Source organism: Lepidochelys kempii, chromosome 27 (assembly GCF_965140265.1).
Source record: "Lepidochelys kempii isolate rLepKem1 chromosome 27, rLepKem1.hap2, whole genome shotgun sequence".
Lineage (NCBI taxonomy): Eukaryota > Metazoa > Chordata > Testudines > Cheloniidae > Lepidochelys > Lepidochelys kempii.
The window spans coordinates 11,588,607-11,609,740 of record NC_133282.1 but is presented as its reverse complement, the minus strand read 5'-3'; the positions used below and the strand labels follow the sequence as shown (position 1 = coordinate 11,609,740).

The 21,134-nt window shown below is 57.7% G+C and overlaps 1 protein-coding gene across 8 annotated transcripts in view; it reads right to left on the bottom strand.

Moving 5' to 3' along the window:
• UBTF (upstream binding transcription factor) overlaps positions 1 to 19,575 on the bottom strand; it is a 29,636-nt gene extending 10,061 nt beyond the window's left edge. Inside the window, exons 1-10 of one of the 8 annotated variants that reach the window (XM_073326407.1) lie at positions 18,907 to 19,575; positions 18,562 to 18,637; positions 12,387 to 12,529; positions 6,078 to 6,253; positions 5,461 to 5,544; positions 4,300 to 4,455; positions 2,800 to 2,864; positions 2,001 to 2,121; positions 1,423 to 1,533; positions 942 to 1,072 (exon numbers count right to left, since the gene is read on the bottom strand). In XM_073326407.1, coding sequence (XP_073182508.1) covers positions 942 to 1,072; positions 1,423 to 1,533; positions 2,001 to 2,121; positions 2,800 to 2,864; positions 4,300 to 4,455; positions 5,461 to 5,544; positions 6,078 to 6,253; positions 12,387 to 12,444 — 902 coding nt within the window. In that variant the 5' untranslated portion in view covers positions 12,445 to 12,529; positions 18,562 to 18,637; positions 18,907 to 19,575. Of the gene's footprint in view, positions 1 to 941; positions 1,073 to 1,422; positions 1,534 to 2,000; positions 2,122 to 2,799; positions 2,865 to 4,299; positions 4,456 to 5,460; positions 5,545 to 6,077; positions 6,254 to 12,386; positions 12,530 to 17,605; positions 17,746 to 18,322; positions 18,538 to 18,561; positions 18,783 to 18,906 lie in introns of those variants that run through there. The other 7 variants (XM_073326405.1, XM_073326404.1, XM_073326412.1 and 4 more) reach the window with 7 other exon arrangements.
• Between the last annotated feature and the right edge of the window lie 1,559 nt (positions 19,576 to 21,134).

The following is a 21,134-nucleotide window of genomic DNA, read 5'->3' as shown; positions in this document are numbered from 1 at the left end:
CTGGGGAACAACTTGGGGGGACTCCAGCCTGCTTCCTCAGGGTCACCTCCTGTCCCAGCCTCCCCGGCAACATTGCTGTGTGCTGGTCAACAGCTGCCGTGCTCAACTCCAGAGCAGGCCGTAGTTCAGTGATGCAGCAAAAGAGAAGGGAAGCAATTTCTGGGTATAATCTGGCCTCCAAAAACTGGAGCTTGCCAACCTATTTGGGACTGCTTGGATGCTGCGAAGTGTCACTGAAGGCCAAATTACGGGCCCATGCCCAGGAGTCGCATGATTGCCCAGAACCCGAGGCTACGTCTACACCACAGGCCCTACACCCAGCTGTGCCATTATAGCGCAGACGCGTCCTACTTGATTTTCCGCCCACCGCACTTAATCCACCTCCCCGACCAGCGGCAGCGGAAGAATTCTTTTGTACACCTAGCTGCATCTACGCCGGGGGTCAGGTCGACCTAACTAGGGCGCCCAGGGGTGAGATTTTTTCCACACCCCCGAGGGACAGTGAGGGCTATCTAAATGTTAAGTACAGAGCAAGGCTGAGCTCTCGTTTAAAAAAATAAAATAGAAAGTAAAACAGCCTGAATCTGCAGAGAGCCCGGAACGATAGCTCAGAGGAGCTCAATGGGGTGTTAACTCCACGACTCACCGCCCTGGAGCACCCTGCCAGTGCCCAACCAGCAGAGGACTCTGCAGGTAGCCTGATCGTCCCCCTCAAGCAGATATGCCCAGCTGCTGGAGTGAGGAAGGGCCCAGTGGGGCCAAGCCATGGAGGGTGGGGCCATGAGTACGAAGCTAGGAGGGTTGTGCCTACGGCCCAGATTGTCTTTTGCCGGTTCTGCTTTCCCTGGACCCACAAGGGGGAAGGAATAGAAAGCCTCAGATCTCCCCCTTCCCCAAGAAAAAGCAGCGTCAGCCCCACCCTTGAATTGCAAGGGACTTACGGAGGCGGCTTGGTGGGTCGCCCGTCGAACTTGTCCTTGAGCTGGCGTTCTGCCTTGGTGAGGGTGGAGCGCGTGACGCCCTCCTCGAGGTTCATCTCTGGGTGCTTCTGGATGTAATCCCGCATGATCTCCTGCGGACGGCAAAGCAGCCGGCGGGTTAAGGGGGCCGAGCCGACGCCCGCCAGCACGGGGAGGGGAGGAGGAGAGAAGCCAGTCACCTCCCTATGCCTCGCCCACCTATCCTCCCTTTCGAGAGGCGATGGATCCCAAGCTCTACAGTGGAAGGCTCTGAGCTACCTGGGCTGTGGGCTAGCCCCACAATGAGTGGAAGGAGGGGGGCCTGCATCCTTCAACAACAACCCCTCAGGCTGATTACAGAGAGGGGCTGGCCAGCTCCCGGAACGCCCCTCGGCTGGTGGCCGGGAGGTAGCGCCCGTCGGGCCGGAGAGAAGATGGAGGGGAACTGGTGACTGTTCCCTACCTCGTACTCCTTTCGCTGTTCCAGGGCCTTATGAATCCATTTCAGCCTCTTTTTGTCGGAGAGTTGAGACCACTGCTTGCCCAGCGCGTCCTTCACCTCCTTCGTGGTGGCCTGAAAACCCAAAGCCAGAGGTGAGGGCACAGGGGGGGAAATGCGGGCCCCGCCTGCCCTCTCTCCCGCCTGGGATGGCAGGGCAGCGAGCCGAGCTCGCGGGGACGTGGGAGGGGAGTCGCCTTTGCGCTGGGGATCTCACTGCTCTGGGTTGTGCAACGGGGCTTGGCACCTCTCTGGGAAACACAGCGATCCTGGGCTTGCTCACTGCACCATCCTGCCCCTATGCGCTGCGTCCCTTCCCTAGCCGGAGTGAAATCAGTGCTCTGCCCCTCTCTCTCAGGCACCGGGTCTGCTCCCAGACACACGGCACCCCTTCCTTACCTCTGTCCGGACAGCACAGGACTTCTGCTTGGTGCCTCTTCCTTCAGGCCCCCTCCCATCCCTGGCTTCTCTCCCCCTCCTCCCATGGTGTAAAGACACACACACACACACACAGAGACACCACATCTCTACGAGGAACTCACATCTGGGCGCACTTTCAGGTAGATTTTCTTCTCGTGATTGTACCACAGCTGCTGGGGGGTCTTGGGTTTCTCAGGGACGTCCGACTTCTTAGCGTTCTGAATAAGATCTGGGTGGTCTTCCCTGCACGCAGCGGGGACAAGAGGGGGGGGGGGGAGCGTCAGAGGCAGCGAAAGGAAGAGACAGACTCTGATCAACCGGGTCCCACCCTGGAACATCTCGGCCCCGAACCTAAGAGGGCCACACCGAGGCCTAGAACCTCAAAAAGGTATTTAGGCTCCTAACGTCCATTGATTTTAATGAAAGTCAGCAGACCAAATGCCTTTGAGGATCATGGCCCTAGTGGCTTAGGAAAAGGCTCAAGAAGAGAGTCAGGGGATCACAGGAATTGGAGCTAGAAGAGATCGAGTCCATGCTGAAGTGGGGGGCCAAAGCAGGATCCCTTTAATGTATTTAAGGACCTCATCAACTGGGCCCCCATCATTCTCTTGATGGGAGATAGACCCACAGGTGGTTCCCCAATGTCTGCACTCTAGGGCTGCTTTGTCAGAGAAAGAGCCTTCTACTGACCCGCCTGCCCCAGCCCGGGTCCCCAGGACTCCCAGCTTGAGCGCCAAGGAAACCATTCCGATTCAGCCTTCCTTTCCTTTTGTTAACCCCCTGTTTTGTGCTGTTCCTCCTCGTTGTCCCCCCCCCACAAAGGGCTCCTCCCTCTGTGGGTGTTACCCGGAAATGCTCATCATCCCCGATTAGTTGGACGAACACAGCTAGAGATCGCCTCGGGGCCGGTCGGTGTCTTACCTGAATCTTGCCAGGTTCCGCTCAAACTCCTGCTTCTCCCGCTGGAAGTCCTGGATGTATTTCATCTGGGAGGGACAAAGGAGACGGGGCGTTAACAGGGGCGGGGAGCCAGCGGAGTCCTCTGTACAGCTGCCCAGCAGAGGAAGGGGAGTCCCGTGTGCTGGGAGGCTGGTGCCCAGTCATCTCGGCCAGCCCTGCAAATGAAGTGTTTGACCCCTGCAAAGTGCTGAGCACCATGGCTTCTACAGGGGTCCATAGGAGTTCAGGGCTCGCAGGACCTGCAGGATCGGATCCAGAAACGGCAGCTAGGGGCTGAGATTTTCCAAGCTGCCTAAGGGGGGTTAGATGCACAAATCCCATTCATCCTATGGGGCACCGAACGCCCTGGGAAGCAACAGAAAGATCCCAACCTGGCCATTGTCTACAGCAAAGCAGACCGCGGCCTGGTTTCAGGCCACAAGGCCCTGGCACCAGGTAGTCGGAGGGGACGTTTATAGCTGTCCCACGTCACGTCGATACGCAGGTTAGCGCCGAGGCGTCTGCGGGGACAGGTTAGGGCTTGAACATAAAGCGAATGGCGCATGCAGCTGCCACCCCAATGGAACGTCTGACCCAGCCGGGTGGGTGACCGCTGGGTCATGGCACGGGATGGATTGAGCCAGGGCTGACCTCTTGGGTGGAGCCAACATTTCACGTGAAGATCTTAAACTGTCACAGCAACGGGTCAGTTCCTAACCTCTTCCGACTGCAGGGCAAACCTTCCCCGGGGGACCTAGAGCAGGGCAGTGTCACTGAGTCCCCAGAGGGGCAGCCTGGACCCAGAGCTCTGGCCGAGGAGTGCCGGACGCACATTTATCCCTGAAGCCTAATGAGGATCAATTAACGTTGTAACCGTTTTACTGCCGACCATTTCAGTGGAAAAATTAGGGGGTGGAGCTTGGATACCACCCATCTCCTCACCATACACCCTCCCCCCAGCACTGCACAGATCCCAAATTCTAGGAAATACCGAGTGCTTGGGGGGAAAGGAAGGGAATCTTAAGAGCACAAAAGGTTGAAACACATAATACCACCTAGCTCTTTTTATAGTACTGTTCGTTCAACGATATCAAAGTGCTTTACAAAGGAGGTCAGTGTCATTATCCCCATTGTACAGACGGGGGAAACCGAGGCACAGAGCAGTGACGTGACTTGCCCAACGTGATCCAGCAGGCCAGCAGCTGAGCCAGGAATAGAACCCACGGCTCCCGTGTCTCAACCCAGTATTCGATCCAGCAGGTCACACTACCTCCCTGAACATGCCCTGTCCTAAGGACTTGTGGCCCACCTGAACCCTAATCCTGCATGGGCAGACTCCAGAGCCTGTCCAGGCCCCCTCCCTGCCCCAAAACTGACTACAGGGGGATCTGGCTGCATGGAGCACAGGATCAGCTCCTAAGTCGAGTGCATGCGTGCAAGAGAGAGAAGCTCCCAAATCCCACATTCTGTAGCTTCACGTACCTTTTTCTTTTCGGGGAGCTCCTTGTATTTCTTGGACAGGATTTTGGTCAGATCCAGGTTGCTCATTTCAGGGTGCAGCTTGGCATATTTGGCTCGCTTCTCCATGAAGAAGCGGAAGTAGGGTGTCAGGGGCTTCTTGGGGAAATCGGGGTGTTTCTGAGGGAGAGAGGACAATTAAAAAAATACATCCCTATGCACACCATGTGCCTGTAAGGGGACGGATGGCCCAATGGTTCGGGCACCAGCTTGGGACTTGGGAGACCCGGTTCAGTTCCCGGCTCTGCCACAAACCCCTTATGAGACCTTGGGCAAGTCACTTAGTCTGTCTGTGCTTCGGTTCCCCATCTGTGACGAGGGAGAGGGGAGAATAGCACTGCCCTGCCTCACGGGGGTTGTGAGGATGCACACACAGCAGGCTGTGAGGTGCTCCGTGCTATGGTAATGGGACCCATACGAGTACCTAAGACAGATAAATAACAATCCTTCAGATTTATCAAGGCCACAAGGGGCTCCCCTAGGCTCTCCAAAACCATTTACACACACTAATTAGGCCTCACGGCCCCTCTCGTGAGGTGGGTACTATTGTCATTTTAAGATGGGGAAAAGGAAACTAAGGCACAAAATGGGGAAGTGATTTGACGCACGCTGAGAGTCAATTAGAACCCGGGAGTCTTGACTCCCATTTTGTGTTGTAGCCACTAGACCACATTGCCTCCCAGAGCCAATTCGCAGCCCTCTGCTCTAAACTTAGACACAGGTTATCAACAACACACCCATGCCTGTTGTATGTAGTTCACATGGTCACCATATGTGGCTATTGCCCAGAGCTTTCCACCTCCAACGGGCTTTATAAACTTTAGCTAACTAATCCTCCACGCCCTGGGAAGCACGTCAGTGTTATCTGTCAGAATGAAGCAAAATTTTCCCCACAGAGTTAGCCCTGGAATGGCCCAGTAGATCAGCTAGTCTATTTCCCTGCCAGAGAATATCTCATACGGGAGACTTGATATGTGATGCATTTTACTGGACTCCAGTACAGAAGACAACTCCCGCTCCTCCAAACGATGGTTAAGGCAATTCTGCTGCCCCCTGCTGAGATCCCCCAGCCTGGACAGGGTGGAAGACGAGACCCCATTTGTTGGCCCCGTCCTGATTACCTACCTTGAGCTTTTTGCCCTTGTAAGGATTCTTTACATGTTCCTCAGCATCCATGATCAGTTCTGTCAGCGTTCGGAATTTCCTCACCTACAAGAATAAGCAGGGATCAGTTCCGACGACAGATCAAACAGCGCCACGGTGATAATAGATCAACAGATCACAAGCCGTGAGGGGCGGGGGGGGGGGGGGTCGCAACGTTGCGATTTGTACAGCGCCGAATGCTTTGATGCTAAACCCTACAACCCTCGACACTTCAATAATAATGCTGTGGCTCATGGTTTGAGCCCTCCCGCAAGCATCCCTGGGAGACAGGTCAGTGTCATCCCCCCTCTGCAGAGGGGCATAGGGCAAAGAGTGGGGGAAGGGACTTGCCCACAGCGAGCCACTGGCTGAGCTAGAGCTGGGGGAGAAAGTTAACACAAATGATTGAAAAACCCAAGTCTTGAGGCCGGGTAATCAGACTTTGGTTGTTTAGGTGGGTGAGGAAGGGGACTCGGGATTCCTGGCTCCCACGCCCCTGTTCAGCCCACTCACTCCCCTGTGTTACACAAAGCCCTGACCCTATAGCATGAGCTTCAGGAGAGAGTCCACGGTCGTCACGTCAAACGCGTGGAGGTTACCTCGGTGGAGATCTCCATCCACTTCATCTTGCACATCTCGCCAGAGAAGTCCTTGAAGGCCACTTTGTCCCAATCCAGATGGGACTCGGTGGTTTTGAATTTGCTGCCGTCGTTGGAGGGCAGGTTGCCTTTCATGCTCTCCAGCAGGGTCAGCATGTCCTCCTGGGACCAACAGTCTGAGCAAGGAAGAAAACAAATGATCGAAACTGTATCGCAGCCAGCTGGCCCTCCCTGAGGCTGGAGGACACACAGCTCTGCATGGAAGCCTTTTACTGAGCTCCAGCCCTTTAACCCAACACAGCCACAAGCAGGATAGCACCCCAGCACCCAGACTTGACCAGCTGCTGCTTGCAACCAGCCTCCCCTTTAGAACAGCAGCCCAGCATGCAGAGACTACAGATCTCAGCAGGCAATTCTCCACTGTAATGCAGACAGACTGGACTGGGTGATTAGGGTGATCACCAGTGATATTTCCATCCTCTTCTAAAGGCCAAAACTTCCCAGCTCAGGCCAAAATTTCACTCGGCATGAGCCAGAGGGGTTTTTTTTGGTTTTAAAGCCACAGCAGACAAGCTGGTAGCTATTGCTATGCAAGGGCTGAGGGCTGTTTCTTTGACGCAATAAGGCAAGACTTTACCTGATGGCCTCTTGCAAGAATGTTCTCTTTCTAAGGGATGTTTTTAGCTCTCTCTGCACAGCAGGCTGGCAAACCTGGGAAGCCTCCCCCAAATTAAAAAGGGAGGCCTAGGGGCACTGGAAAGCCATGGCTACAGCGCTTCCAGAGGCTCGGAAGAGCTCAGTTTATGCCATACCAGAGCTTAGCAGAGGTCCACAGTTGTGGTCCCCCAGTGCAGGGAGCCCCTATGGCTGGAGCAGAGCCAGCTGCACAGGAGGATGGGGTGCAGGGGCAGTTCTAGAGGAGCATCGGGACCATGGCACTCTCACAACCCGGCTACTCTGCACCCTGGCAAAGCTCCACGGGACACCAGTTAGAGCAACCGGAACCTGCCCTTGCAGCCTTCTGAATAGGGGAGGCACAAACTGGCTCCCCTCTGCCCCTTGGACAGAGATAAATTCCACTCCCCCGCTAAGACTGTCTAAGGGCCAGCCCCGTTGCTCTGTGTTACTGCACTGCCAGGCAGATGCTCAGCAGCAGCCGGCTGGCGTAGGGGGGCAATCACCAAACCTGCATGCTGCCCGCTGGAAGAAGCAGGAAGCTCCCAGGGAGGGAGGCGAAGGGGGCAGCTGAGAGGCCGGGCAGAATGCACAGCTAGGAGCTTGGAAGGTTTGTTTCTAATGCTCCCACAGCACCTCGGCTGACAGAAGTCAGAGCCAAAGGGGAAAAGGACCCATGTAATGCAGGTCCCTGGGGAATGGCTCTGGGGCACCGAGATCCCACTACTTATGGGTTTTCTTCCTGACATTCAGCCCACGTTTTCCTTTGCTCAGTTTTATCCCATCCCCCCGCCCTTGAACCAACCCAAGCAATTCCCCCATCCCCTCCCCAGGCCCTGAAAAGAGGCCTGCAAATACTGACTTGAAAAATCTAAGCATTATAGAGTGATCCCAGCTGAGCGCCCCAGAGAGCAGGGGGTGAGGGAGACATCAACGCTCAGGGGCTACAATGCACAGCCTCAGCAGATGAAGAGCTGCTCTGCGTGCGGTGGGGAGCAGACCTCCAACACCCCCCCACACAATATAACAGGGGCCTCGCTTATCCACATCTGCAGAGAGCAGTGTGTTGCAGGCTAACCCGTGCACTCTGAAGCCACTGCTTTAAGAGTGGCCGTTTCCATTCTAACTCCCGCTTTCGTGAGCGCTGGCCCTTGACGCGGGTAAATGGACTGCATAACCCACATGTGATTCACAAGAAGGCAGGCTTGGATTCAGAGCTCAAAGTGAGGACGTACATGCATGAAAACTGGGAGAGAGTGCACCCTGGAGAAGCAGACAGTTAAACGTCATTCTCTTCCTTGGTTGTTTCTCTCAGCAATCAACACACGCACAGAACTACTGGGTTATGCGGGAGATCTGACCACCTGATCAGAAATGGTCCCCTTGAATCTATGGAGAGATCTCTGAAGCTGGCTCTGAGCCATTAGCAATTGTCTTTGAGACCTCATGAAGGACAGGAGAGATCCTAGAGGGCAAATATAGCACCTAGCTATAAAAAGGGGAATAAGGACAACCCAGGGAATTACAGACCAGTCAGCTTAATTTTGGTACCCAAAAGATAATGGAGCAAATAATCAAACAATCAGTTTGTAAACATCTAGAAGATAACAAGGCGGTAAGTAAGAGTCAACATGGATTTGTCAAAAACAAATCATGTCAAACCAACCTAATACCCTTCTTTGACAGGGTAACAGTCCTTGAGGCTGGGGGGGGGGGGGGAAGCGGTAAACCTGATACAACTTAACTTTAGTAAGGCTTCTGATACTGTCTCACACAACCTTCTCATGAGCAAACTAAGGAAATACAGCCTGTACGAACCATCTCTAAGGGGGTGCACAATGGGTTGGGAAAACTGTACTCAGAGAGTAATCATCAATGATTCACAGTCAAACTGGAAGGGAATATCAAGTAGGGTCCCACAAGGATCTGTCCTGGGTCCGTACTATTCAATATCTTCATAAATCATGTGGATAATGGCATAGAGAGCACACTTATAAACTTAATGGACAATACTAAGTTAGGAGGAGTTACAAGCACTTCGGAGGACAGGATTAGAATTCAAAATTATCTTGACAAGCTGGAGAAATGATCTGAAATAAACAGGAAGAAATTCAATAAGGACAAATGCAAAGTACTTCAAGTAGGAAGGAATAATCACTGGCACAGATACAAAATGGGAAATGACTTCCTAGGAAGGAGTACTGCAGGACAGGATCTGGGGGGGAGGGGGGTTATAGCGGATCACAAACTAAATGAGAGTCAACAGTGTTATACTGTGGTAAAAAAAGCAAACATCATTCTCAGATGTATTAGCAGGAGTGTTGTAAGCAAGACACAAGATAATTCTTCCACTCTGTTAAGGCCTCAGCTGGGATATTGTGTCCACTTCTGGGCATCGTACTTTGGGAAAGATGTGGACAAATTGGAGAAAATCCAGAGGCAAGAAAAATGACAGAAGGTCTAGAAAACAGGACCTATGAGGAAAGGCTGAAAAAACAGGGTTTGTTTACTCTGGAAAAGGGAAGACAGAGAGGGGGCACAATAAAAATCTTTAAGTGCGCAAAAGGTTGCTATAAAGAGGAGGGTGATAAATTGTTCTTCTTAACCACTGAGGACAGGACAAGCAGCAATGGGCTTAAATTGCAGCAAGGGAGATTTATAAGTTAGGAAGTTTTTCCTAAGGTCTAATTGTCAGGGTGGTTAAGCATTGGAACAAATTACCTAGGGAGGTTGCAGAATCTCTGTCATTGGAGGTTTTTAAGAACAAATTAGACAAGCCCCTGCCAGGGATGGTCCAGATCAGCCGTTCTCAACTAGGGGTCCGAGGCCCCCTGGGGGGCTGTGAGCAGGTTTTAGGGGGGGCCACCCAGGAGGGCCAGCATTAGACTCATTGGGGCCCAGGGCAGAAAGCCAAGGCCCTGCTTGTCCCAAGCCCCACCACCTGGGGCTGAAGCTGAAGCCTGAGCAACTTAGCTTTGTGGGGTCCTCTGTGGTGTGGGGGCCCCAGCCAATTTCCCTGCTTGCTACCCCCTAACGCCGGCCCTGGCTTTTATAGGCAGAAAACCAGTTGCTGTGGCCTAGGGGGGCTGTGGAGTTTTTATAGGGAAGAAAACGTTAATTAAATATCTACAGTAAAGTTAAACAGACTAAATGCAACAAGTAAACGGAAGTTTCTGGGACATCATAGCTACTGGAAATCTTATGGAAGTCCCACTTTGTCCACAAAGTTGCATTCCTGGGCATGCCCAGCAAATCCTGGAGGAGTCTGGATTTTCACAAAGGGTGCAAGTAAAGATATGAAAACAAGCACACGGGTTTTTGGTATTTCTCTGCCAAGTCTTCTATGTTGTTTCTATATTCTAAGATTTGTACTTCAGGTCTGACTCAAAGCCTGTGGGGAAGCTGCCTACTGATTTCAGTGAAAGCTTGATCAGACCCTCAATTCAAAACCACCTTCCACTATGCAGCTCACCTTTCGAAGGCTTTTGATTTTAAGTGAAGGGTTGCAGAATTTTTACCCTCAACATGGGATAAAACTGAGGTTTGCAAAGCCCTGTATGGGATAAGGACACCTAATTCCCATGAACATTAAAGGGAATTAAAAGTTCAGATCTCCTGAGATTTTCAGAGCTGGCCATCCTAAACATTGGCTGTTAACAATCTGATCTCGTCAGCATTTGAAAAATTAACAGCTGTGAACTTTGCCTACCATTTTAATCAATTACATGTTAAAATATATTGGTTAGACTCCATATTCCAGATCAAGGTAACATTTACATTCATGTACTGCTTTCAATCTGCACCCATCAGCGTCAAGAGTTTTACGCAAAGAGCCAACCACGGTCCTTTATATCACACGGCAGACGTTAACAGGACAATAGTGAGGCCTAAGCCGACCTCACGTGTACCTCTTGCATCTGGCTTCCGGGGTGCACCGTAATGGATTTCCCTGCTCCATTCTTGGGAACGGCCAGTTGATGGAAACTACAGAAATCCTGCGCTCCTCTCAACCACCCAACACCAGTCTTTGTGTAAATGCACGCAATTCCACTGAAATCAATGCACCTGATTCTACTAGGGCATTGAAATAAACTTACCTGATTATACCAGGGCATATTTGGTTCAGAAAGCAGGATCTTTGTACGTCCCCAAGTCCCTGCACGCCCCTTAGATTTGTTGCTGCAGAATCTCCCCTCAAAGCACTCCCCAGTTAGCCTCCATTCACCTCCATTTTGGTGGCAGACCGACGGGGAGAAGGGCTGCGTGTGTGTATGTGATTTTAAGGTCGGCTAAATTCTGTGTCTGTCCAACCTTGACAATTTCCCTTTCACAGCTGCACTACACCTGTTATAGTTAATCAAACGAGCTACCCGACAGACCCGCATGGCTCATTAATATGCATTTTGTGTTGTTATGTCATCAGATCCACCACCCCAGAGCAAACTGGGCCTTATATCAGATGCTTCGATGGAATGCAGTGGCCAACTAAGCAATGATGTACATGGGCTGCCGTGGATGGGTGGGTGTGTGTGCTTTGCAGGGAGAATTTCTGCAGCTCCCTACATGTGATGATCCACACCCTCAAGCATGGGATCTGATCTTCCATGACTCTATCTTCTGGGCTCTGATTTGGCAGCCTTCTAGTCCCCAGGATTCACAGGGAGCCTTGGGTATTTGTGCAAGGAATGGATGGGAGTCGGCTCTTTCATCATTTGTGGTGGGGGTGGGTCCAGTATTGGTCTTTATGTTTTTCCAAGGGCTTTTTAAAGCGCTTCAAGGCAGCCATTTTCAGGGCAAAATTAACACAGGGAGCTTGATTCTGACCGTATCAGTGAGAATTATTATTATTTATTTGCGGTATCGTAGCGCCCAGGAGAGCTAGTCCTGGCCCAGGCTCACACTGTGCTAAGGGCTATCCAAACACACCTTTTTCTACTCGGATTTGTACGTGTGTGGGGCTAAAACCACTTTAAAAAAAAAAAAAAAACACCCCAAACTGAAAATTGGATTACCTAGGAGCTGGGGGCCTCTACGTGGAGACTTGAGTCAATCCAGCCCCAATGTGAACAGCTGCAACTCCAGCAAAGTCAATGAAGCTGCACTCGATCACGTCAGGTATGGATCGGATCCCGTATGTTTTGTTCGAACGTTACAATCATGACACCCAACCAATCAAAGTTGGCCTCGATTTTGAATTTCCTGACTGGCATCCATAAACTAGTCAGCCAGGCCCCTTTCTACATCCACAACTGCACAGAGTGGGGCTGGAGCATCAGCCTTAACTCTGTCGGTTTTAGTGGCCCCTTTAAAGGTTAAATAATTGTATTGAGCGGCCCCAGGAAAGGACTAGCAGAAAGCATGGTCTGAAGGTCAACTCCATGTACGGATTCTGGATTTGCTCTAACTGCTAGGTACATTTTATTACATCACAATGAAGGCACCTTTCTAATTTTTAAACGCTGTTAGAAAGACTCATACAAGTACTTAACTACACACACACACGTAAGTAGTCTCATTGGGATTACTCATAGGCTTAGATCTTTGCAGGATTTTGGGGGGTGGGTACACACAGAAGATCTCAAAGCACAGATCCCATCCAGAGGGGGAAAGCCTGGGCAACAGGGCTGCTCTCACCTTGATTCTTGGGAGCTGTCATTTCCAAGTCCGTAGGGCAATCGGCTTCTCCGTTCATTCTCCACCTGTCTGACCCTAGGGCGATCCCTTTTTGGGTCTCTCCTGCTGCCTCTCAATCTACCTTAAATCAACCAAGCTTCACTCTAAAATCAAATGGAAACCAGAGCTATAAACTCCGCTTGCAGAAAACTTCTCCTCCCTGGTCTCCGGACCATCCCAACGGTGGAGCTGAAACCTCTTCTCCGAATTAAAAAGGGACCCTTTCCCCAATCACAACAAGAGCCAGGAGAACTCAGCTATCTGCACCCCGGAAAAATTGCATCGTGTTGCCAAAAGCCTGGGTAGGTTAGGGATGGGGCAAGGCGTCCAAGGGCCCTGCTTTCCTCCAGCTGAGGGAAGCGCTAGAGCATAGAGGAGTGGGACTCTGAAGGTCTAGCCATGCCCCCACCCTCCAGTAGACTCCTCCCATCCTTGTCTCTATGCACAATGCAGAGGACCCCACCCTGAACTCCTGTCCTCTTCCTCCTCTCCCCTGTGGGAAGGGGGACCCAGAGGAAGGCCAACCCCAGAGACAGGGGGAAATAATGGGCGCCCGGCCCCTTTTCATAGACCCATAAGTCAGAGAGCCCGGAAACTCCTCCCGTCAAATGGGGAGGGGGTGCTGGGCAGGGGCATGGGAGACATCCTCAGGTATGGGGGTCAGAAGGAGGGGGGATCTGAGATCGAGGGAGGGGGCTGGGCTGTGATGAGGCAGCAGAAGGACCCCCAGGCAAGGGGAGGAAGACGGCTGGTATTGGGGGGGGGCGGGAGCAGAAAGACCTCCCGGGGCCAGAATGGAGGGGGAGAGGGCTGAGCTGAGGGAGAGGGAAACATAAACACAGACAGGCAGGGGGAGGGGGAAACCAGGATCACGTGGGGGGGCAGAGGGATCCCCAGGAGGAAGGGGAGGAGCAGCAGGCTGATATGGGGGGGGGAGGCAAAGGGATCCCCAGGCAGAAGGAGGAGCAAGCTAGGATGGCAGAGGGAGAGACAGAGGGATCCCCAGACTGGAGAGGAGGAGCTGGACTGGGATCATGGGGAGGGAGGGATGGGGGGGGGAGGAAGGAGGGATCCCCAGACAGAGGAGGAGGAGAAGAGCAGGATGGGGGAGGGTAAAGGGAATCTCAAACAGGAGAGTTGGGGCTGGGTCAGGATCATGGTGGAGGAACCAGAGGGCTCCTCAGGCAGGAGAGGGGCAGGCCAAGAGGAGAGGGAAATCCTCAGGGGCAGAGGGAGGTGCATGGAGGGAAGGGCGGACCAGGATGGGGGGAGAGATCCCCAGGTGGGAGGAGGAGCAGGCCAGGATGTGGGGGGAAGACCTCCGGGGCAGAGGGAGGAGCAGGTCCAGATGGCCCGGAGGCTGGGATCGTGGGGGGGAGGCTCATCCTGGGACAGAAGGAGGGGCAGATCCCTAGAAAGGGGGAGGGGCAGGCTGGGATGGGGGGCAGATCCCCAGGCACAGGGAGGGGCAAATCCCCGGGCGGGGGGAGGAGCAGCCCGGGGTTGGCGGGGGTGGGGGCGTAGATCCCCGGGCAGGGAGAGGAGCAGCCCGAGATTGGAGGGGCAGATCCCTGGGATGGGGAGAGGGGGGAACAGGCCGGATTGTGGTGGAGGAGCAGGCTGGATTGGGGCGGGGGGCAGATCCTCAGGGTGGTGGGGGGTAGGAGCAGGCCGGGATGGGGGGGGCAGATCCCCGGGATGGCGGGGGGAGGAGTAGGCCGGGATGGAGGAGGGCAGATCCCCGGGATGGTGGGGGGGAGGAGCAGGCCGGGATGGAGGAGGGCAGATCCCCGGGATGGTGGGGGGGGGGAGGAGCAGGCTGGGATGGAGGAGGGCAGATCCCTGGGAAGGCGGGGGGGGGGGGGGAGGAGGAGCAGGCCGGGATGGGGAGGGGCAGATCCCCGGGGTGGCCGGGGGGGGGGGGAGGAGCAGGCCGGGAGGGGAGGGGAGCAGATCCCCGAGATGGCGGGGGGGAGGAGATCCCTGGGGTGGCAGGGGAGAGGAGGAGCAGGCCAGGATGGGGGGGGCAGATCCCCGGGGTGGCGGGGGGGTGGGAGCAGGCCGGGATGGGGGGGGCAGATCCCCGGGGTGGCGGGGGGGTGGGAGCAGGCCGGGATGGGGGGGGCAGATCCCCGGGGTGGCGGGGGGGTGGGAGCAGGCCGGGATGGGGGGGGCAGATCCCCGGGGTGGCGGGGGGGTGGGAGCAGGCCGGGATGGGGGGGGCAGATCCCCGGGGTGGCGGGGGGGAGGAGCAGGCTGCGATGGGGGGGGCAGATCCCCGGGGTGGTGGGGGGGAGGAGCTGGCTGGGAGGGGAGGGGAGCAGATCCCCGAGATGGCGGTGGGGAGGAGATGCCCGGGGTGGCGGGGGGAGTAGGAGCAGGCCAGGATGGGGGGGGGCAGATCCCCGGGATGGCGGGGGGGAGGGGCAGGCCGGGAGGGGAGGGGAGCAGATCCCTGAGATGGCGGGGGGAGGAGATCCCCGAGATGGCGGGGGGAGGGCGGAGCAGGCCAGGATGGGGGGGGCAGATCCCCGGGATGGCGGGGGGAGGAGCAGGCCGGGATGGAGGAGGGCAGATCCCTGGGAAGGCGGGGGGGGGGGGGGAGGAGGAGCAGGCCGGGATGGGGAGGGGCAGATCCCCGGGGTGGCCGGGGGGGGGAGGAGCAGGCCGGGAGGGGAGGGGAGCAGATCCCCGAGATGGCGGGGGGGAGGAGATCCCTGGGGTGGCAGGGGAGAGGAGGAGCAGGCCAGGATGTGGGGGGCAGATCCCCGGGGTGGCGGGGGGGTGGGAGCAGGCCGGGATGGGGGGGGCAGATCCCCGGGGTGGCGGGGGGGTGGGAGCAGGCCGGGATGGGGGGGGCAGATCCCCGGGGTGGCGGGGGGGTGGGAGCAGGCCGGGATGGGGGGGGCAGATCCCCGGGGTGGCGGGGGGGTGGGAGCAGGCCGGGATGGGGGGGGCAGATCCCCGGGGTGGCGGGGGGGTGGGAGCAGGCCGGGATGGGGGGGGCAGATCCCCGGGGTGGCGGGGGGGTGGGAGCAGGCCGGGATGGGGGGGGCAGATCCCCGGGGTGGCGGGGGGGAGGAGCAGGCTGCGATGGGGGGGGCAGATCCCCGGGGTGGTGGGGGGGAGGAGCTGGCTGGGAGGGGAGGGGAGCAGATCCCCGAGATGGCGGTGGGGAGGAGATGCCCGGGGTGGCGGGGGGAGTAGGAGCAGGCCAGGATGGGGGGGGGCAGATCCCCGGGATGGCGGGGGGGAGGGGCAGGCCGGGAGGGGAGGGGAGCAGATCCCTGAGATGGCGGGGGGAGGAGATCCCCGAGATGGCGGGGGGAGGGCGGAGCAGGCCAGGATGGGGGGGGCAGATCCCCGGGATGGCGGGGGGAGGAGCAGGCCGGGATGGAGGAGGGCAGATCCCTGGGAAGGCGGGGGGGGGGGGGGGGAGGAGGAGCAGGCCGGGATGGGGAGGGGCAGATCCCCGGGGTGGCCGGGGGGGGGAGGAGCAGGCCGGGAGGGGAGGGGAGCAGATCCCCGAGATGGCGGGGGGGAGGAGATCCCTGGGGTGGCAGGGGAGAGGAGGAGCAGGCCAGGATGTGGGGGGCAGATCCCCGGGGTGGCGGGGGGGTGGGAGCAGGCCGGGATGGGGGGGGCAGATCCCCGGGGTGGCGGGGGGGTGGGAGCAGGCCGGGATGGGGGGGGCAGATCCCCGGGGTGGCGGGGGGGTGGGAGCAGGCCGGGATGGGGGGGGGCAGATCCCCGGGATGGCGGGGGGGAGGGGCAGGCCGGGAGGGGAGGGGAGCAGATCCCTGAGATGGCGGGGGGAGGAGATCCCCGAGATGGCGGGGGGAGGGCGGAGCAGGCCAGGATGGGGGGGGCAGATCCCCGGGATGGCGGGGGGAGGAGCAGGCCGGAATGGAGGAGGGCAGATCCTCGGGATGGCGGAGGGGGGGGGCAGATCCCCGGGGTGGCGGGGGGGAGGGGCAGGCCGGGAGGGGAGGGGAGCAGATCCCCAAGATGGCGGGGGGAGGGGCAGAGCAGGCCAGGATGGGGGGGGCAGATCCCCGGGATGGCGGGGGAGGAGCAGGCCGGGATGGGGGGGGCAGATCCCGGGGTGGCGGGGGGGGGGAGCAGGCCGCGATGGGGGGGGCAGATCCCCGGGGTGGCGGGGGGGGAGGAGGAGCAGGCCGGGATGGGGGGGGCAGATCCCCGGGGTGGCGGGGCAGGCCGGGAGGGGAGCAGATCCCCAAGATGGCGGGGGGAGGGGCAGAGCAGGCCAGGATGGGGGGGCAGATCCCCGGGATGGCGGGGGAGGAGCAGGCCGGGATGGGGGGGGCAGATCCCGGGGTGGCGGGGGGGGGGGAGCAGGCCGCGATGGGGGGGGCAGATCCCCGGGGTGGCGGGGGGGGGAGGAGGAGCAGGCCGCGATGGGGGGGGGCAGATCCCCGGGGTGGCGGGGGGGAGGAGGAGCAGGCCGGGATGGGGGGGGCAGATCCCCGGGGTGGCGGGGGGGGGAGGAGCAGGCCGCGATGGGGGGGGCAGATCCCCGGGGTGGCGGGGGGGGAGGAGCAGGCCGCGATGGGGGGGGCAGATCCCGGGGTGGCGGGGGGGAGGAGCAGGCCGCGATGGGGGGGGCAGATCCCCGGGGTGGCGGGGGGGAGGAGCAGGCCGCGATGGGGGGGGCAGATCCCCGGGGTGGCGGGGGGGAGGAGCAGGCCGGGATGCGGGGGGGTGGGGGGGGAGGATCCCCACGTGCCCTGCGCAGCCCCTGCCCAAACGCAGCTCCGGCCAGCGCCAGTCTCCTCCTCCTCCAGGCAGCGGCAGCCGGGCGGGACCGACGCGCCAGCAGCTGCGCCTCCCTCCCCCACCCCCTCCGGGGAGAGCAGGCGGCCTCCTCCGCCGGGCGCCGCGGCCTCACCCCGCCGCCCGGAGCGGGGCCTGCCCCGACCCCCCCCCCCGGTACCGCGGCCGCCTCCGAGCCGCCGCCGCCGCCACCCCCGGGGCTCGGCCCGGCTCGGCTCGGCTCGGCCCCCGCGGCCGGATCGCTCCGCCGCCGCCCGCTCCCCGCCCGCCGGGGAGAGCCGGGGCCGTTCGGCCTGCGCGGCGCCCCGCTCCGGTCCCCCCCGCGGAGACTCGGGCCCTCCGCCCCGGAGGCTCGGGCCCCCGCGGCGCTCTCCCCGCCCGGTTACCGGGCCAGGCCGGCTCGGCTCCCCGCGCGGCGGGCTCGGGCGGACAATGGCTGGCTCCGCCCGCCGGCTCCGCGGCTCGCCCCGCTCCGGCCCCGGGCGCTCGGCGGCCGCCGACGCGGAGCCGCCTCCCGAGGCTCCAGGGCAGGAGGGGGCGGGCGGGCGGGGGCAGGACTCGCCGCGCCGGAGCCGCTAGGGGCGGAGGCGGGGGGCGCCGCCGCGGCGCTGGATGCCCGGCTGGGGGCGTCCGGGCAGCGCGTCCTCCCCGCACCGACCCCCGGGGAGCCCCGCTCCTCCGCCCGGCCCGGCCCGCCGGAGCCCCGCTCCTCCGCCCAGCCCGGCCCGCCGCAGCCCGGCGCCCGGCCGGGGAACCAGCCGGGGCACGCACCGGATGGCGGCCGGCCGGGCGGGCTGGCGGCGGCCGGGCGGAGACGGCGACCTCAGCGGCCCCGGCGCGGAACTCACCGCCCCGGGGAGACAAACAAACGAACGAACAAACCAACCGCCCAGCCCTGGAAACCTGCCCCCGGCAGCCAGCCGCCCCGGGAGCCGCCCGCGTCCCGCTCCAGCCCCTCGTGCGGTCCCCCCCCCTTGCCCGCGGAGCGGCAGCGCCGGGCGGCAGCGCCCACGAGGCGGCGGGCTGGCGGGCTCCCCCTCCCCTGCCGCCGCCGCGGGTGCTCCAGGGGGGCCCGGTCCCGCAGCAGCCCGCTTTCCACCCACCCCGCTTTGTAAGCCCCGAGGCCCGGGCACGCCGAGGCTCATGCAGCCGCCGCTTCCTGCATATGGCGAGATCCCCGGGCCTCCCCCTCTGCTCGCGGAGCGCGTGGAAAATCCGCCTCGATCTGCCCAGGCGGCCAGCACAAAAATCTCCCCGCTTTACCACACGCGGGGGGGAAAAAAAACAAAAAAAAAAAATCCCCGAGGCCCGCTGCCTCCTGCCCCGATCGCCTTCTCCTTACCGAGTCAGCCGGGCACCAGCCGAGTCTGCAACCGGGGGGGAGAAGCAGCAGCTGCAGCCAACCGCGCCACCGGAGCCTGTGGAGGAAACAAAGCGCCCTCCTCCAGCCCCAGATGGCGAACCAGAGCGTCGGCTAATGGCGAGCTCGACATGCGCTCCTGCTGCAGCAAAGCAGCCCGGTGCAGCAAGCGCTGCCTCGGATCGTGCCTTCTCCCCCCTCCCCCTGATCCGTCTCTCCCACCCGCCCTCCCTTGCAACAGGGGGCTGCATCGGGCGCGTTTACTGCTGGAGGTCGTGGGTTGTGGGGTTGGGGTTTTTTTTTTTCCCCCTTCCAAAATGCACCTACCTGCAAATCAGCCAGGCTGAAGAAGGAACTTGGGGGCTGCTTTTTTTTGGGTGCTTTTAGCTGGGGAGCGCTGGTTGAATGCTAGCCAGCTCTGCAGCGCTGGCCCCGGGCGTGGACTCGCTCCAGTCCCCGCAGAGAGATTGCACTTCCCCCGCCTCCATCTCTCTGCTTTTTTCTTCCAATCAGCCGGGCTCTTTTCGCTCCTGGATCCTTAGCCAACCTCACAGCCCTTCACAAGTCTCCACTTTTCCATCTGCTCCCTAAACGGGATTGTCAGAGAGACCGTTCTCCTCTCCTCTTTTAACTCTCTCTTCTGGCTCTTACGGGGCTGCCTGTCTGTCTGTCTCTCTCACTCTCTCTGTGTGTGCGTGTTTATTGCTCTTTGCTTTTGCAACACTGTAGCCAAAAGAACAGAGGAGGAGGGAAAAGGGAGAGACAGGGAAAGAGAAGGGAGGGAAAAAAAAAAACAGCTTACATTTGCAACAATCCTCTTCAGGCGTTTGCAACAAGAGCCCCAACAATTCAAATGGTCGATTTCCTCTACAACCCACCTCGACTAGCACGCAGAAAGAGGGCCTGGGTTGTTGGTTTGTTTTTTTTTAAAGTTCCAGCTCTGCCCAGAAATAAAATTCAGCTTTTCTCTGTACGGTTCCGGGGGCTGGGACAGACATTTGCACCAACGCAAAAGAAGGAAGCTGAACTAAACGGCAAGTGGCTGCGTTGTAAACAGGCTCACGGGGAAGAAGGAGACGGAGGAAGAAAATGGGGAGTTTTGTGGTGTGTCTCTTGCACCAGGAAATGCACAAACAGGTCTAGAGTGAAATTCACACTTTCCTCCCGGACTGGGTGAACCGCTGGATTTGTTAACGATACCGTGAAATTGACACTTGTATATTTCAGAGCCGAAGGGGGGCGGGTGAAGGGAGAGTTTTTCATCCCCCCGTCCTCAATTTTTTTTAATCTAATTTTTCCAACTCCACCTTTGTTGTTATGGGCGTCATCTGCTGCTAGCCAATCCCCTGTCTGGGATCTGCCTGTCAAATTAATGGCAATCCCAATAAGCAAGCAGCTCCTACAGACCAAAAAAAAAAAATTGCAATTAAGTGTTATGAGCTCTCTTGGGGTGGGTGGACCTGCTCTTAGGCCCATAAACGTTAGACAAGGAGGAGGGTTCTACATGGTTTTGCTTTGGCTACCAATGCAGGGATTCCCACAACAGAATTTGCAATTGTTTTTCTGCCCTTTTGCATTAGATACCTTACACAGTATTGGAAAATCTAAAGGGGTTATCACAGATTAATGTCCATTAGTTTTAACATGGTGGTGGTGAGGTGGTAGCTAGGGAAGAGTTAAAGTACATTGGTGTAAACCAGAGAGAAGGTAGGTGAGGTCATATCTTTTATTAGATCAACTTCTGTTGGCGGAAGATACAAGCTTTTGAGCTACACAGATCTCTTCAGGTCTGGGAAAGGAACCAAAATATAATAGTATATTTAGGCCTTGTCTACACTAAGGAATTTAGAATAAAAATCTTATCCTTGTTAACTGGTGGGGAAAAACCAAAATTCTACAATTCCTTGGTGTAAAATACTGCCATTGGTTTTCGGCATGGTTCACTTCCTGCTCTAAAACTGTCATGTTTTGTCACCGAGGTGTGTGAAACAGCTGCTGTGTTTCACCCAGAGGCTAGCTGCCTTTTAAAGTGATCATTTTGGGTGAAACCTTAAAACCGTCGGTCTTGTCTGTTCTGCATAGGATGGGCCAAAATTTTAAATGAGGTGAAGGCCCCTTTCTTGGTGGATGCAACTTGTGTACACACACATATGAACCTGCTTGTGTGTGTGTGTGTGTGTGCCGTTAGATGAAGAATGGCAGACGCACATCTTAATTGAGGCTAGAGCTGGGCTGGAGATGATCTTCCCATTCATGATTGGTTTAGAAGCTTTAAAAAAAATTCCATTCACAAATTGGGAAGAAGAGTCTAAATCTCCAATTTTCATAAACCAATAATCTAAAAAAAATCACTTTAAACCTTTTTTAGTCTTTTAAAACTTTTTTAGGATTACTAACATTTCTAACTGAAAAATCATTTTGAAACAAAATGGAGCCTTTACATTTAGACGCTGTCGAAACAGAACGTTTTGTCAGTGTCTAAACTTTATTCAAAAATGTTTGGAATTGTGAAATTCATCAAAATCAACCCTGGCCCAGAGACAGCTTCGGTTCCC